Raw genomic sequence first — 17,269 nt, 5'->3', positions numbered from 1 at the left:
TTTATTTCAGATGTTGTTCACACACAAGGTCCTCTAGACGGAAGTCTCTACGCCAAGGTTCGTAAGAAGGAGTCCATCGAAGGAACAGTTACTGCCAACGGCCTTCCAGCAGTTGATCACGCGCTCTCTGTCAGTAGTGATTCGGGTAACTCCACTGCCTCTATCAAGACTGACCGGACCGATGACCCTGGGCATCAGGCAGCAACAGTCACTCAACCGCTAAGCCCTGAGGAAAAGAAAGAGCTTGATCAGCTCCTGAGTGGCTTAGAGGCACCAATGAATCAACAGAGTTTCCTGGGCGCTTTGGCTGGAGGGGGAGGAGGAGGTGGTGTGCGTCATCTAGTACCAGCCCAAATCCATGTTAATGGGAACAATAGTGCAGAGAGGGAAACTGACATTCTTGATGATGAGATTCCTAACAGTCAGGAGGCAAACAGTGTGGACAGCTTAGGGACGCTGTCATCCTTTGAGGGCAGAGCAACACCTGCAGAGCTCTATTACCCAATCGAAACAGTGATTAATGGGCAGGATGGCCCTTACCCAGAGAAAATCACCCTGGAAAAATCAGTGGGGATGCCAGTCCAGGGGGTCCGGAGCTCTGCCTCAGCTCAGGACCATATCATGGATTCAAACCTAGGCTCACCGCAGGGCAGCTATGTTAACCAAAATGGCAACATTTACCGGTCACAGTCCTTTGGTGCACCTGGTGTTCCCAGTTTGGAAACTGTCCCTAAGCTGATGCCCAGGGCCCCTGCCAGGAGTACCAGCAGTAGAGAGGCAGTACAGAGGGGGCTGAATGCTTGGCAGTTGCATGGTCTTCCTGAAGAAGTGTCCCTTGATGGTGGTCACTCGAATCCCAGCTTGCAGACTCACAGCCTGCCTGAGTTTCCCCACACAGCTTCCCAGCAGGAAATTGAGCAGTCGATTGAGGCTCTGAACATGCTCATGTTGGACCTGGACCCTGCCTTGACACATCTTCCCAAGTCCTACAGCGCTCCACTTTCTACAGTCCAGGTATTCCCAGGAGACAGCAGTGTGGTAACCACTCAGCCTTCTTTCTCTCAGTTACCAGCCTATCAAGCAGACACTTCAGTGCCACATTATATCAATGAACCTTCTGCCAGCTATGGTCAGGGTCAACAAAGGCCCATCCCTACTGTCCATCCTACAACAGCTGCTGCCCAGAATTATTCAACAGAGCAATCTGCTGCTTTCAGTCCACAGAAGCCTGCAAATACATATTCGCCAAGCTCTGCAGTTTCATCTGAACCATACAATGCACTCAGTTATGGGCAACAGAAACCCAGCAACATAGGTCCAACAAGCACAGCAGCCCTGCCCTATTCAACAGAATCATCTACAGGTGCATTTGGCCAGCTCCAGTTGAGGCCCCTCAACACTTATCCCACAAACACTGCATCCTACTCTCCTGAGCTCCAGGAACATGACTTCCTTGTCTCCTCACCATATGTGGGACTCCCTCGCAGCTACAGTGCAGCAGGGGGCAGTGCTTCCTCTTCCCCATTGCCCCCCGTCACTTCCCAGTCTCCACCACCACCCAAAGAAGTGGAGCCTGAAAAGGAACAGTACAACTTAGAGGGACTGGTGGCTCACCGTGTGGCTGGTAAGAACAATTTTACACTAATTTAATTTTTTAGTAGAACTGGGTTTGACAAATGTATGGTGCAATACCTGAAATACACTGTATTATTGTATTTTAATAGGGATATAGAAGAAGGAAAATGTTATATATTCAATTTGAAGAAAACGATAAAAATGACCAGCTCAGCTGCAATACACTATATACTTTCAAAATGTGTATTTGATTTTTTTTTATATACAAGATTGGTATAAGGAATGCTGGCTTCCTTGCTTTTGTATTTTCAATACTGTATAACTACTACTGTATCTCATATCAAGGAAGGCCAACTCTGGTCCTATGGCTGCTGTCCAGTAGGTTTTATAGGTCTCTCTTCCTTCTTTGTAAGAACGTGGAAAGGTTTAAATTGTCCATTTGAAATGGCTTGAAATGCATCCTGGTTTAAGTCTTTATCTGGTTGTTTGCATTCAAACATCAGTATGTTTCACTTGTATTAAAGGTATTCCCAGAACATAATTTTCCTAGGAAAGCCTTCAGTTTAGAGTATACAGTATTGTCCAATACTTTCATATTTTTCAAGATAAACAGTATTGTAGGTAATAATTTAATAATAGGACCTACAACCAGTAAAAAGGTGAATCCATTTACTTAAATATAGCCTATAAGTAAAAAAAAAAATATTTAATTGTGTTACTGAGAGCTTGACTGGATCAAAAATCAGCAGGTGTATGGGTCTCCAGGACAAGGATTGGAAATCCTTCACCTAAAGTATTATGGTACATTGTGCTACAAAAACAAATGCAAAAATAAAATACATTTAACTTGCATTTCATATCTTTGATACCAGAATTACTGATTTGTACATGTTCATGAAAGCAGTTATTTTGGAACTTGAAAGAGATTTGTTTTACATTTTACTTGACCCATTTTTCAATATACTTTTGACATTGTTGTTGATTGTATTGTATGATATTAAAAAAACAACCCTTTGAGAAATTCAGCTGGTTTTATTGATAAAATAACATGGATTTGACCTCCATAAAATTGAGTTTTGTGAAATATAATATTTTAAATTTCAAATCCTGTTAATAGACTTTAAATCTGGAGTGAAATTCTTCCAGCGTGTTCTAGAATGTCTAGAACTTTAAAGTCTTTCAGAGTCATCTTTGGATTTCAAACATGTTTTATACAGAGGAAAAGCTGTTGCTTCCTAGATTTTGTTTCTTTGGCCACTTATATTTAGAGACATTTTTTACCACAATAGGTCTTATTTTTTATTATAGTGTTGGCACTTGTACAACAGTTTGGCATCATAATAACTGCATTGTTCAGTGCTAAATGCTTGTAGTCCAAGCTTGGGAAACTGTTTCTGCTGTCTACATTGCTGCCCTGCACAGTTCACAGAACAAGTGGTTACAGTATATGGAATGAATAGTATAATAAGGTGCGTGTGCTGTATATCCGGCTTCCTACATGGTAAAAAAATAAATCATTTTGATCTAATTTGATTTGAGTTGTTGATTATACAGATTATTTTTGGTAAGAGTTGCATTTAATATGCTGTAGAGTTTACTAAACAGATTAAAACAGTAAAACTAATATTGATAATACTACTCTTTTTTGTCCTTAGCTAAAATACAACAAATTCTCTGACACAACTTAAACCACAACCCTTCACAATTTAAAGGCAGGTTTCATTCTCAGTATTCAGGAAGAATTTTATAAGCATCATTTATCATGACCAGTAGTAGTGACTGCTGAATTTCTTCTGGATTTTCAGTTAATGATGTGACTGACACACCATACTGTTTGTCAATTGCCCACTGTTTTCTGATGAAAATCCAGTTTCTTCAAAAATACCAGATGTAATTTATAAATTCAGCATAATCTTAATTCAGAAAAGCAATTATTTTTTTGTCTTAAAAACAAAAGAATAAGTTAATTTTTGTCTTTTTGATTATATCTAGCAGTATTTCTGCAGTAGTCACAAACTGTATAAAAGAAGTGAATAGAAGTGCACTTACTTAAATCTCTATCTTCCTACTCTTTCTACTAATAAGGAAGAAATATTATATTTGACAAAAAATGTAGTAAAAGTACTTGAGCGATTCTGAACATCCTAGCACTGTGAACTGTCCTACTGGAATATTTTTCACAATATTTCAATCAGATGGCACAGCCATCTAGTGGTTGCATATGGGAATTTTGTACTCAAATAATACCGTTCTGTCAAATTGTTCTCTAAGTCTAAGTTTCTCACTCCCTAAGAAGCCACACAGTCCTTTGGTTTTCATTCCTAAATGGATTGATTGAATTACTGCTTTAATTGCTATAGAAGCTATTAGGTTACCAATAAACTTTGCAGAACTGTGGCTTTCAAGAGACATCTGTTAAAATGTGGCTCATGAGTGGAATTTGTGTCATTTAAAAAGGTTTCCTTATTCCAGAGGAAATGTACATATTGTAGCAGATTGAAATTAGAATAAAAGATGTGTGGTTTAAACAGTGGTATTAGCTATGTATACAATATATAACATACAGATTACAGAAGATTAAAAAAACATAGAACTGATTTTATTTCAAGTTCTTTATTGTTGTTCACTAAAATACAGCAGACTGCTGGGAATGTGGTTACCTTTTTTCTACACAACCGAAGAAAGACTTTTGACCAAAACATCCTCATACATATTGTTTTTTTAATCATTAAAGCCTTGTGTATGACAGAAAAAATAATTTTATTTTTTAAGCATTTATCTGTACTCAGCAGTGGAACCAACTTTATAGATATCAACAAAGTCAATATATGTCTAAACTTTTCTATTCAACCATACAAGTATTTCACTAGACATACTATTTAAAAACCTTCTAAATTGACATGAACATACTGTACAGTACATTTTATGCAGCATATTGCATACTCTTTCTAACTGCAAGGCTAGGAAGGAGTTACCATTGCTAAACCCAGAATGGTATTGGTCAGTCAAAAGTTAAAAAATCATCTGGAAAATAAAATATTCATAGTAATGTATAGTCCTCACACTGCAAACCTAGTTATTGAATATTTTGATTGTAGTTTCTATTCTAGTAATACAGCAAAATGCTCAGTTCTGATACTGGGTAACATTTAGTCTGAGCTGAAAAGGGAGTCAGTCAGGAAGATTTAATTCTAGCAGAAGCAGATACTTAATCTTGAACAAATATATTAACATGCTTAAAAGCAGTTTTGAGAAAAATTGTTGATAAGGTTTAAAAAAAAACCAACTTATACAGTCCGATTTTACTCCGGAGAAAAGAAAACAAAATGTATTGACCTGTGTGGGACAATAAAATTTAAAAATGAAATAAATTGAACAAAGTTCTGGTTTATGAACCCTAGCACACATATTGCATAAAGCCCCTGGGCTGTGGAGAGATCTCTTGTAAGCTCACCGGACTGGGTCCCTCTTGAGTGACGCGGGAGTCCTGGGTTTGAGCCCCCAACGGTGCGGGGCTGACCTAATGTGGCAAGGGCGCCCACCTGAACCCTGTTGCGTTACATTGGTGTCAGAAGCGGGGTGGGATAGCCCTTTGCCGGGGACGGCGAGTTAAGCAGGGGAGAGTGTAACGCATATGGCCGACAGGTACTGTGTAAGAGCCAGCTTACCAGAGCGGTGATGTCGCCGCCCTTCCCTGTGATAGCAGGACTACAGCCACTGGGCTGTAGAGAGATCTCTCTTTAGCTCACCGGGCTGGATCCCTGTTGAGTGACGCGCGAATCCCGGGTTCGAGCCCCCAACGGTGCGGGGCTGACCTAATGCGGCAAGGGCGCCCACCTGAACCCCGTTGCGTTACAGTATGTTTAATTTCTGTTTCTGTACATGTGGAAATCTGTAGTAGTGCTGAATTCATAAAAAATATAATATAAATGGGCATAACCTGAACTGTGGATTAAAAGATGTCCCTGTGTTCAAAATAATACTCTTGTATATAAAATAGTCTCATTTAGAGTGATTCACATTAAGGTTTTGATGGGGTATTAATTTTGCTGAAAATAACCCAGCACCTTCTTTTCTCTTTCTCTTGTTTTCAACATTTGTTCTTCTGCCCTGGACCATTTATGCATCTCCCTCTCCACCCCCTACTCTTCCTCTTCTCCTCCTTGGTTTCTGCGTTACCCTGCTCCTCCAGAATACAACGCTCGCATCAGGGGCATCTGGCAAAGCATGAACCCACCAAACACCTCCCATCGCCTGCGGTCTTACTCCTTCTCTGGTTTGTTCATTCTCACCTCTCCTGCTCCTCGCTTTCCTAACCTCTCCCTGTTTGCACCCTCTCTATCGTTTGTTACTTTTCCTGTCTCACATTTCACTTTAATGAAGCTCAGAACATTTTTCTCTCATTATATTCCGTTCACCTTCTTGGTAGCATATTTCAGCCTAGTTCATGGGTGGGGAAAATCAGTGGTGGTAACATGTTGCATCATTTGTATGCTGCAGAGGAACAAGTTAAAGGTTTATTCCATGCTGAAAAGTGAAGACAGGCAACACAACGTTGTGTTTCCTTTCTTCTCTTTTCAGCGTAGAATAAACCTTAAACTTGTTCCTTTGCAGCCTACTCATCCTGACGCAGGTACCTATTAAAATTGCTTTATTGTTATGCTGTTTATTTTTATGATACATGCTAACATGATGACTCAACAAGATGTTGAATGTTGTCTGAATCCTAGTATTGAAAAAAAAACTAGATACTGTAGATAGACTTATAACAACATTGTATGAATAGATGTGCTTTCCAAATTTAAACATTATAAGTGCTTTATTGTTTAAGAAACTAACATTTTTAGAGGCAGCATTTTATAAATGCATAAGTAGGCTTGTTACCTATAAATGTTTGCATTTTAGGTATACACAATGTATCACAGTAAAATTGTGGAATCCAGTTGTTAAAACTATTTTTTAAACTATTTAGATTAATTTTTTAAAACGTTAGTATAAACCTTACTAATTTTGTGTTGTCCACCTCTTACATGCTCATTGCCTTGCTGTGTTGAATTAAATATTCCTGCTAATTAAATATAGACAGATAATTCAAATATTACTTCTAATGATCTCTTCCTTCTATGAGATTGTAACAGGGCAAATAGAAAAGGGTACACAGCTAGTAAAGGACTAATAATGGAAGTAGCAGGTGTCAAGATTAGGGTGATGGGCATTTTTTTTTGTTTTGTATAAATACTGAAAATAAATAATTTACTGTACTGTGTATGAATGATGTTATGTTTTCAGAACAGCATAGTAATTCCAAGTTAATTGTCTTTAAATATTTGCAATGTTTTTCATTTTTTCAAAGACAATTGATTATTCTATTTTATTTTAAAAGACGGTCAATATGTCCTTCCGTTCGCTGTGATGTTGGACAATTCAATGAAAAACCATGGTTCTAATAGTATTTAAAATAAAGTCAAAGGAGGCAGTGTTTTAACCATGTTTTAGCCTCTTTTGCTCAAGGGAATTGTGTGCAAACTTTAATGAAGACTAACTCCTTACAATTACAGTACATTTGATTTAGTGAGATCATAGTGATAGAATTGATCAAATGCATTGAAATTCATAGGTTCATTTACATAGCAACACTAATACATCAATTTCTTATTCTTTTGGTAACAATGTTAATGTTGCCTGTGTCTGTGATACGACTTATGTTGGAACAAAGCAACAGCACAGTTGCTGTAAAAAAATAAAAAATAAATTGTGGGGGTTCTTGTAGCACAATGCCCACATTTTGTGATTAATGTATTACAATCTCTGCATTTATTTGTGCCAACATTCCATTTAGGAACAGTTCAATGTTGTTACATTTTTGGTATTTTTTCCTTATTGGTATTTTCCCAATATCTGTGCTACATTCTCCCGATGCCTATATATTGAGTTTTTGTTATAGGTAATGTCGCAGATACAGTAAAATATTTTAATATTTATTTTATACTTTTTGATATTATTGTGTACTTTGGATGTGATTTTATTATCAAAGCAAATGCTTCTAGAAATTTCTTGTTCAATTTTTATTTCATTTTGCTCTCTTCTAATTTTGTTGGGACTAGACTCATTCTTTTTAAGAAAATAGCCTCTATTGTTATAAAGGGCTCCTATTTCAAATATTCAGAAAATAAAAAAAAAACTTGCATAAATCTTTAAGAACAATTGGTTTATTTTTTGTCCTTTCAAAGTTAGAAGAGGCAAAAAAATCAGAAAAAATAGATGAGAACAAAATCACAAAAGGTCATTCTGTGTTGTGGAATGTAAGGCTTGCAGTCGGTCTCTGTTTACAGCAAGATTCATTTTGTCAGCATTCGCAGAGCAAGGGCAGCTACAGAGGCACTTCAATCATTCAAGGTTGGAAAAGGATGTTTTCTTTGATCATTTTTAGCATTTAAGTTGCTTAGAATAAGAAACAAGCATCCTAAAAAACGGAGGTCATTTTGTTTCTAAAAATTACAGTGTAGCAGCATTAATGTCTTTCCTAAGAGACTTTCAAAACAGGAGTCATATTCCCTGTGTATTTGTATTGTACAGTAAGTGATAGCAGAACGATTATAACAAAGGAGTTAACTGTATTACCATGAAACAGAAAGAACCTGACAACCATACTGTATGTGCTAGAACTCTGATAACATAAATTGATATTTTACAGCATTTGCAAGGATACAGACAGAAAAAAGAGAGAGTGAAACCATATATATGAGACCTAGAGTGGTTCTTTGTATATTTTTCTAAAAAGGAAATTGTAGATTTTCTGATGTGTCTGTTATGCTCTCTCAGTGCTTTGCCAATTGACAGAAAAGAAAAATCTTTCCATCCTGGGATTCCCTGCTGTACCAGCTGGAATCATTTAGCCAAACCCTGTTGTCAAGGTAACAAGGCCTAGTATTTGACATCTGCAGCTGTGAAGTAGTAAAGTTTTTGGACATCTGGTTTGCATGTTTCGTGGCCTAATACATCATAGGGGAAATGGACTACATGCTCTTTGCACTCATTCACGTGTAAGGTTATAGATTTTTTGGGCATAGTTTTGGATTGATGGTGATGTGCTCAAATATATGAGCGAAAGAAAAAAAGTTAAAACTGAAAATTTAACAGGATCCAACAAACAAAATAAAAAATGCAAGTAGTTAGGTTATCCATGAGATACGTTTTTTCAGCTAATTTTATAAAGAAAGTCACAAAACCGTTGTGGTAAGAAAAGTAAATTCAGCTTTCAGCGTCTTCTGTTCTAGGACAACAGTGTTGCTAAAGATGTGTTTGTATTTTTATAAGACCTTTACAATACTCCACAAATATTGTGCTATTGGTAGTGCTTAAAAATGTGAAGGAAAATTAATGGTGATCTACTGTATGTTTGTTGTGGATGGTCAGAATCTTTTCAGTTTTTCAGTTTCTTCTTAAAGCCTAAATAGCCACACCACTGCTTGAGAAACTCTCAATTCCACTGTTCTTGACCACTCTGGCACATTGCAGGCTGCAGACAGCAGGTACAGAGGCTCTTATAGTTGGAATCTAATATTTCACATTATGTGGAGCAGGATGACTCTAATGCAAAACATTGGAATCATGTAAATATTTTTCAGATGTTGTAGCTTAATTTCCAAAACTCTGTAACTCACACTGCAATATTTTGTCTTAGGTTTGGGTAGTTCTGTTAGTATATACAGTATATGGATGCTTTATATGAATGCATGTGACATGATACTGTATATGCAAATGCTTTGCATTATTGCAGGCTTTTCTATCATTTCTGTTTCCTTTATATATGATTCATTGGAAAATTTGTGTTTGAGCTTAGAACTGTGGAAATGAAATTGTGCATTCCCTCTAGGATAATGTGCAGAAATCCTTTCCAAATACAGAATTGCAATTTTTAATAATAATAATAATAATAATAATAATAATAATAATAATAATAATTATTATTATTATTATTATTATTATTATTATTATTATTATTATTTAAACTTATATAGAGCTTTTCTGGACACTCCACTCAAAGCACTTTACAGGTAATGGGGACTTCCCACCAATGTGCAGTATCCACCTGGATGATGCAACGGCAGCCATAGTGCACCAGAACGCTCACCACATACTGTACCAGCTATTAGTGGGAAGGAGAACAGAGTAATGAAGCCAATTCAAGATGGGGATTATAAGGAGGCTATTTTTGGACAATGGGAAATTTGTCCTCGTCACTATACTGGGGCATTAGGACCCACATATGCCGCAGGGTGAGCGACCCCTGATGGCTCCGCTAACACCTCTTCCAGCAGCAGCCTTAGGTTTTTAACAGGGAAGTCTTTGTCATTTATTTCCATTACACCCCACTATCTTTACTGATACAGTATGTAACAATCAGAACTCTCGTTTATGAGGATTATAAGACTACTTCACAAAAAATGTTTTTTGTATGAAATGGTTTATTCTTGGTTTCTTTACAAGTACTCTCTTGCTAAATATTTTTAACTGGAATTTGTGCTGGCAACACAGTGGCACAGTAGGTAGCATTACTGTCTTGCAGCACTGGGATTTTGGATTCAATTCTAGACCTGGGGTGATATCTGTATGGAGTTGTTAGGTTCCCCCTGGGTTCACGAGTGTTTCCTCTAGGTGCTCTGGTTTCCTTCCACAGTCCAAAAACCTACTGGTACTGTAGATTAATTCACTTTTGGGAAAGGTGTGAGTATTTGTGTGTCTGTGTTTGTGACTGACGTCCCATCCAGGATGTGCCCGTTGCTTGCCAGGATAGGCTCCGGCTCCCCGCAATCCTGATCCTGAATTGGAAGAATCGTTTTTCAAAAATGGATGGAAAACAGGTGGATGGAAGTTCTGTAGCAGGCTTTGTCAAGATGATTATTTCTACAGCCAGGTTATTTGGACATGCTTTGAAAAAAGTATTCATAATAATAATTTAAGCATTTAAGTCTTTTTGTGCCACACATTTAGAAAAAAAATGATTGTTTGCTTAAGAGTTCCTGTTTATTTTAAACAGTGCATTCTTTGTGCTTAACAAAAATTGTTGGAATTTGCTCATTTCAAGCTCTTGCAGGACATTAAATCAGAAGTGCTATTATCCAGAGAACTAGAATAAAACTGGATTGTTTGCTTCAATGACTAGAGAAAATGTTCATAGTTTTATTTCGTGAAAATACTGAATATTAAATATTATTTATATTGTATATGTTTCATTGTTTTGGAAACTGTGTGTGTAATTGATTGACTAGCAGAACATTTTAACACTGTTTGAAGCTCAGGTGTCCTGTTTTTGTGCAGGTGTCCGGTCCCAAGGAATGTTGCCTGATGAATCGTCCGCCCCCACACGACGCAGAACAACCAGTGAAGGACAGTATGAGAATGGCCACGACGGAAGCTCTACCCACAGTACCATGGTTCGGTCCCCCATTCGATGCGTCTCTCCCGAGGTGGTCAATACTATTGCTGCAAATCCAGGGGGCCGACCAAAGGAGGTACATATTTATAAGATGCTTTCTACGAACCAAGCAAATACATGTTTCCAGTCTTTTCACACCTGAATAGATGTTCCATCTGTGGCTCCTCATTATGGCTGTTGAGATTTAGCTGTTTTTGTGTAAATACAAGATGACTGGGTTTAGAAAGTGTTAACAGCAAAATAGCGCATTTTTAACTTTTTACTGGTATCTTACCAATTCCTAAAATGTATTCAAAGGAAGGACAGTATACAGTATATTTACCCTGTGACTCATTTTGAATATTCAAAATGACAAGCCCTTTAATAGTTACCTTTTGAAGATATGTTTTTTTATGAGAACAAGTAAAATTAGAACAAATACCTAATAAATAATATTAGTCAACTAATCAACTAATAGTACTCAGATATATACAGTACAGTAGGCGTTCCAATTATTCACGTTACCAATTAATTTAGTGAACAATATCTTTGAGTTGTCAAAAGTTCTGCATTAAATATTATAATACTGCATGGAACACATTATTATACACAAATTGTATTTTATGGAACTAACCATTTAGTTCTGAAATAGTCACATATGTAAATACAGAAACTTAGCAATGTGGATACAGAAAGTACTATGATGTAGTTCCAAGGTTCAAGCACTGGCTGCTGTCTTTGGCCCACTTATTCACATTTTTTATTTTATGCCATATAAGGATAAATAATATGTATTTGTAAAGTTGTAGAATCATGTCATTCAATGGTTGCTATGAAAAGGCATACAGTACATACAAAAGATCTTGAATCTTGAGGAGTCATTGAAAAGTAGACCATCGAAGTATTTCTCTTCTAGAACAGAGCTGCATTTTACATGACTTTGTTTTTGAAAGCCTCATAAATGTATGATGCTCTCTTCTTGTCCTGTGCAGCCACATATGCACAGCTACAGAGAGGCATTTGAAGAAATAGATGGCGCTCCACTAAGTCCCACATCCAGCAGTGGTGGTGAGGTCCTTCCCCTGACCCCTGCTTTTCCTGTGTCGCCACAAACCCCTTACTACAACCTGTGTAAGTTCACCATCCCTGGAGGAAGAGGGCGCTGTTTACAAACGAGTAGACTACAGATACTGTAGATGGCCTCCTAAAAACCCATCACTATGTAAATTTAGAAATTAATGGTGCCACATTTTTAATTTTTTGTAGCTGAAGGTTTTGCTTTTTGAATTCATATAATTTTTCCTAACATTCTATGGTAGAACTGTACAGATAGTGATACCATTTTCACTTATTCAGTTTTTGCTATTAGATGATTAAACATGTTACATGTTTTAAGGTTTAATACTGTAGGTGTCAAAGTAAAATTGCAACCCGGTTGAAAAATGTTAAGATTGATAAATCAGCCTGTTTACAAAGGTTGTTGGGCTACATGGTGGTGCAGTGGTTAGCATTGCTGCCTCACAGCACTGTGGCCATGGGTCCTATTCTGGATCTGGGGTACTGTCTGTGTGGAGATTATGTGTTCTTCACATGTTCGTGTGGGTATGCTCTGGGTGCTCCGGTTTGCTCCCACATTCCAGAACATACTGTAAATGTAAGGCTAATTGGGTTTTTGGAAAATTGACCCTGGTGTGAGTGTGTACATGTTTGTGTCTGTCTGTGCCCTATGATGGACAGGTGTTTCACCAAGGGTGCATTCTGCCTTGCGTGTATTGGTTTCCAGGATAGGCTCTGGCTCCCCCACATCCCTTTGTTTCACAAAATGTATAGGAATTGGATGGATACATACACAACATATGTTAACCGACACAATCATGTAGATGAGAGAATTCTTTGGTTATCTTTGTTTAGGAAAATAAGATCATAACCCATTTTCAGGTGTTTTTAATTCAATCAATTACTTTTCTTGAAATTTGTAATCATAGCAAGAAATGCTACGTTTAGAAGTATTAAGCAATTATTCTGAAACTGTGAAAAGAGCAACATATTTTAACAAAAGAAGAACATGACAAAATCAATGACTTAATTATGAATTATTCTCATAATAATGGTATATTAACTTGTTTAAAAAAACATTTTAAAAACAGTGTTGAAATGTACAGATGTGTATACAGATGTATACAAGCACAAATATTAATCTCGTGACAAAAACATTTAAGAATTTTTTTTCATAGTGCAAAAGTCACAGTTTAGGTTAATAATAACAATTACAAAAAACATATTAACTGTTAGTTAAGAGAGACTTTAGGTATTACTGAAAAACAGTGGTTCACAAACACCTGAGTTTTCAATCTAACTTCAGAAAAAGTTTTGATTTTTTATTTTGTCTTATTTAAAGCTGATTCTCTTGGTGGTGGGTTTTTAGGCTTTATAGATATCCTTTTCCTATTTCTATGAAGCATTAGTGTTTCAATTAGTTTAACAAATTGTCTGTTAGTCAACATTAAAACCAGCACTGTAATATTTGGAATTGCTGTAAGAAAAGAAGATTACAGTACATACCAAAGTCTAGGGTTAATATCTGTACAACGATACAATGTTCAATGTTTTAAAAATATATGGTTTCTTCCCTGAACAGAGTATCACTATAGAATCCCAGCACAATTAAAAAAATAAATTATGTTTATGCCAGTTCAAGTACTGAGTTGTGTATTACTTGTAATCAAATAAAATCAGAAAGCACATACAGTCTTATTGACAAGTTATATTATTTTTCCAGTAAGGGTTTGTGTTGACTAATAGACATTCTTCAACCCACAGATGAGAAAGAATTCCATCAGTGTTTTGCTTTCATAAAAACCTTCCAGTGCTCTTGTGGGCTTTGAAGAATATGCTGTTATGAAGAGATCTCTGTTTGAGGTACCCACTAGGATTTTGCTTCCTAAATCACAAAGAAAGTTATCTATTTGAAGGAGAAGCAATAAAAATAGTGATAAATCTTAGAATTCCACAATAATTGCAAGTATCATCAAGATTGTACAGTTTTGTTGCATTTAAATACTGACATGCATGTACTGCATATTAATAATAATAAGAATTGCTTACACTTATATAGCACTTTTCTGGACACTCCACTCAAAGCGCTTTACAGGTAATGGGGACTCTCCTCCACCACCTTCAATGTGCAGCATCCACCTGGATGATGTAAGGGCAGCCATAGTGCGCCAGAACGCTCACCACACATCAGCTATCAGTGGGGAGGAGAGGCAGAGTAATGAAGCCAATTCATAGATGGGGATTATTAGGAGGCCAATGGGAAATTTGGCCAGGACACCGGGGTTACACCCGTACTCTTTTCGAGAAATGCCCTGGGATTTTTAATGACCACGGAGAGTCAGAACCTCGGTTTTGCGTCTCATCCGAAGGACGGCGCCTTATTTACAGTATAGTGTCCCCGTCACTATACTGGGGCATTAGGACCCACATGGACCGCAGGTTGAGCGCCCCCTGCTGGCCCCACTAACACCTCTTCCAGCAGCAACCTTAGTTTTTCCCAGGAGGTCTCTCATCCAGATACTGACCAGGCTCACACCTGCTTAGCTTCAGTGGGTTACCAGTTGTGAGTTGCAGGGTGATATGGCTGCATATTTTTTCATGTTTTCATGAAAGCAGAATGTTGACATGAACTCTTTCCTTTGTGAACATTAGAACAAATAGAATGATTTAAGACTGTATTTTATGACGGCTCCCTCCTCCTACAGTGAAATGTAGGTGTTATATGGAACCCATCTAAAACAGCCCAAATGCCATAGCAGTGTGCAGCATTTGGCTGCAAAACAAAGAATTGTTTGGGATTCTTTGGTAAGTGGAAGATGCATGAAACAGTTCCAGTGTCGTGTCTGTCCCTTCCATCCAGCACTCTTTCTCTCCCTCTATTTCATTTTGCATGCACATGGAAAGTAAGATTATGAAAGACAGAGACTGAGCTGGTTTCAGAAAGCTGTAAATTATTTTATATACTTAGATACTGCAGTTTGTCAAGCTGGCTTTCCTACTGTAGAACATATTTAATTACAAGAAAACAGCAACTGTAACAAAAGTCATCAGGTTAATCTCTGCTCATAAATGTTCTTAGATGCCATGCTGCACAATACAGTAGTATTCTTTGCTACATATTACTATGTTAGTACTAATTTACTATAGTGCTAATGTAATAGTACTGAAACCAGAATATTTTCAAACTGTTGCATGGCAGTAAGGATTGTTTGTGTTATACTGTATGTGTACTGTATACACACATTCATTTCTTTATAACGTGTGTATTGTTTTGTTTTGATGTGTGAGTATACATGAGTATACATGTACAGTATATGCCACATACACATTTGAAAATACTAGCTTGATTTACCAAGTTAAAACATTCCAAATCATTCTTACCCTTCATTCTCTGAAATTATGTATTGGAATAATTTTTATTGTTACTGCAGTATCAATTTTCTCTCAAGTGATGACAGACCCAATGAGTAAATTATTCTTGCTACAAATGCTTTTGCCAAACAAAACTATTATTAGACTCCCTTTAATGGCTAGGTTCCTTCCTCATTCCACTGAAATTCACAAAAAGAAACCAATATACAGTACCACAGGACACTCCAAATATTAAATTAGTACAATTAGTGATATCAGCTTATTAATGAGGTTATATTTTAAACTATATCAATACTTAGGGCCAATTACTGTATGGTTATGAAAACAGTTTGAAAATTTAGCAACATATAGCATTGAAACACACAGACTTACAGAATATGTTGAACACACATGCATCCATAGCATTTACTGGTAAAACAGTGTTTGTGCTTGATGTTGAAAATGATACTCTCTCTCTTAGGCCGTTCCCCTCCTGGCCTAGCAAAAACTCCTCTGTCAGCCCTTGGATTGAAGCCTCACAACCCAGCTGAGATCCTTCTCCAACAGTCTGGAACTGGTGAGTCCACGTTTATCTAAAATTGTTCTGAACACTCCTGAAAAATGTTTTCAAGAGATCCAAACAGTAGAGGCCCTGTAAAAGTATGAAAGTGAAAGCACTGTGTATCACCTCGTTTTTTTTTTTACTTTAGGGCACTGGGGCTTATTCATAGGTTCTACTGTTAGTTTTTACAATGGTGATAAAGGCAATTATTATTTCATTGTATCCTTTTCCCCATTCATAATATTTTCTGGAGATTTTAATAATTCTTATCTTTTCATAGAAAATGGTTGAAAACATTATCTCCTTATCCAGAGTCCCACCATATATGAACTCTGACCTTATTTTAAATATAAAAAACCGTTACTATACTCTAGTTACTGTCCATTATATCTAATAAAGGTTAATCTATAGATCATTTGTACGATTTTAGCACTCTGAAATTAGTGATTTGTGAACTAGTTCTTCACAATCGAACAAGCTTCGGTAAAGGAAAGCAGTCATCTGCTAAAGAAAAATGTTGATTTGACTTGATCCATTACTCCAAAAAATATTCATTTATATTTTCCCTTTAACAGCTGTTGTAACATGTAATAAATTAATTAATTTCACAGATTATTTAGCACTACTAGACAAGGTTGCACAATATCACCGATTGCTATTTTCTGCCTTTATGGAACTTCTAGCTGTTGATATTCATAAAAGTAATACTATAAAATGGGTCGCAGCTGGAACTGCTGAGTTCAGTCATTATGCTAAGCCTTTTGTTAATGGAGTTAGTTGGGCTAAGCATCCAGTTTAGAATTGATGTTACTGTGAGTGACATAGCTATTTTTTAAGAATAACTGAAGTACAAGTCAATAGATGAAAGATTTGCAGTTAAACAGCTGTGTAGCAAAAGTATTTAGCAGAATTATTTAGACCCCTCCTATTGTGTCCCATTTAGTAAAAAAAAATATAAAATGACACATTCATACTTTTTAAAACATTTTATTCAGACCGTGAAAGCTCAAATGAAAGACTGCTACCTAATGTATATTGTGATGCCACTAGGGGCATTGTCCCCAGGGACAGTACTTTTACTGGGGCATCATTCAGTTTGTGGATATATGTATTTGCCAGCACTAAAAGGACCACAAGAGAACGCCGGCACCTAAAATGTTGGCAACAGGTAATTGCTGGAACAGTGAACAGCTATGCACCCTGCCATTAGAGAAATGCAATGATCCTGAGTGATGATTCTATAGATGGGCCCATAGTTTAGATAGAAGTAGTTCAAGTAGATAGCTGCGTCAGCATGCATAGGCTGC

General features: G+C 36.9%; 1 protein-coding gene across 12 annotated transcripts in view; it reads left to right on the top strand.

Annotated features, from left to right (window-relative positions):
* Positions 1-17,269, top strand: part of tns1b (tensin 1b) — a 264,722-nt gene that overhangs the window by 226,997 nt on the left and 20,456 nt on the right. For 8 of the 12 annotated variants that reach the window (XM_088604951.1, XM_088604948.1, XM_088604954.1 and 5 more), the window contains 5 exons: positions 11-1,624; positions 5,768-5,851; positions 10,897-11,090; positions 11,986-12,124; positions 15,882-15,977. In XM_088604951.1, the coding sequence (XP_088461077.1) occupies positions 11-1,624; positions 5,768-5,851; positions 10,897-11,090; positions 11,986-12,124; positions 15,882-15,977 (2,127 nt within the window). The remainder of the gene's footprint in view (positions 1-10; positions 1,625-5,767; positions 5,852-10,896; positions 11,091-11,985; positions 12,125-15,881; positions 15,978-17,269) is intronic. The other 4 variants (XM_088604959.1, XM_088604955.1, XM_088604952.1 and 1 more) reach the window with 3 other exon arrangements.

This window comes from Lepisosteus platostomus, chromosome 14, assembly GCF_059453375.1.
Source record: "Lepisosteus platostomus isolate fLepPlt1 chromosome 14, fLepPlt1.hap1, whole genome shotgun sequence".
NCBI classification, from domain to species: domain Eukaryota; kingdom Metazoa; phylum Chordata; class Actinopteri; order Semionotiformes; family Lepisosteidae; genus Lepisosteus; species Lepisosteus platostomus.
Note: the sequence above shows the minus strand (reverse complement) of the source record. Positions and strands in the feature narration are given on the sequence as shown.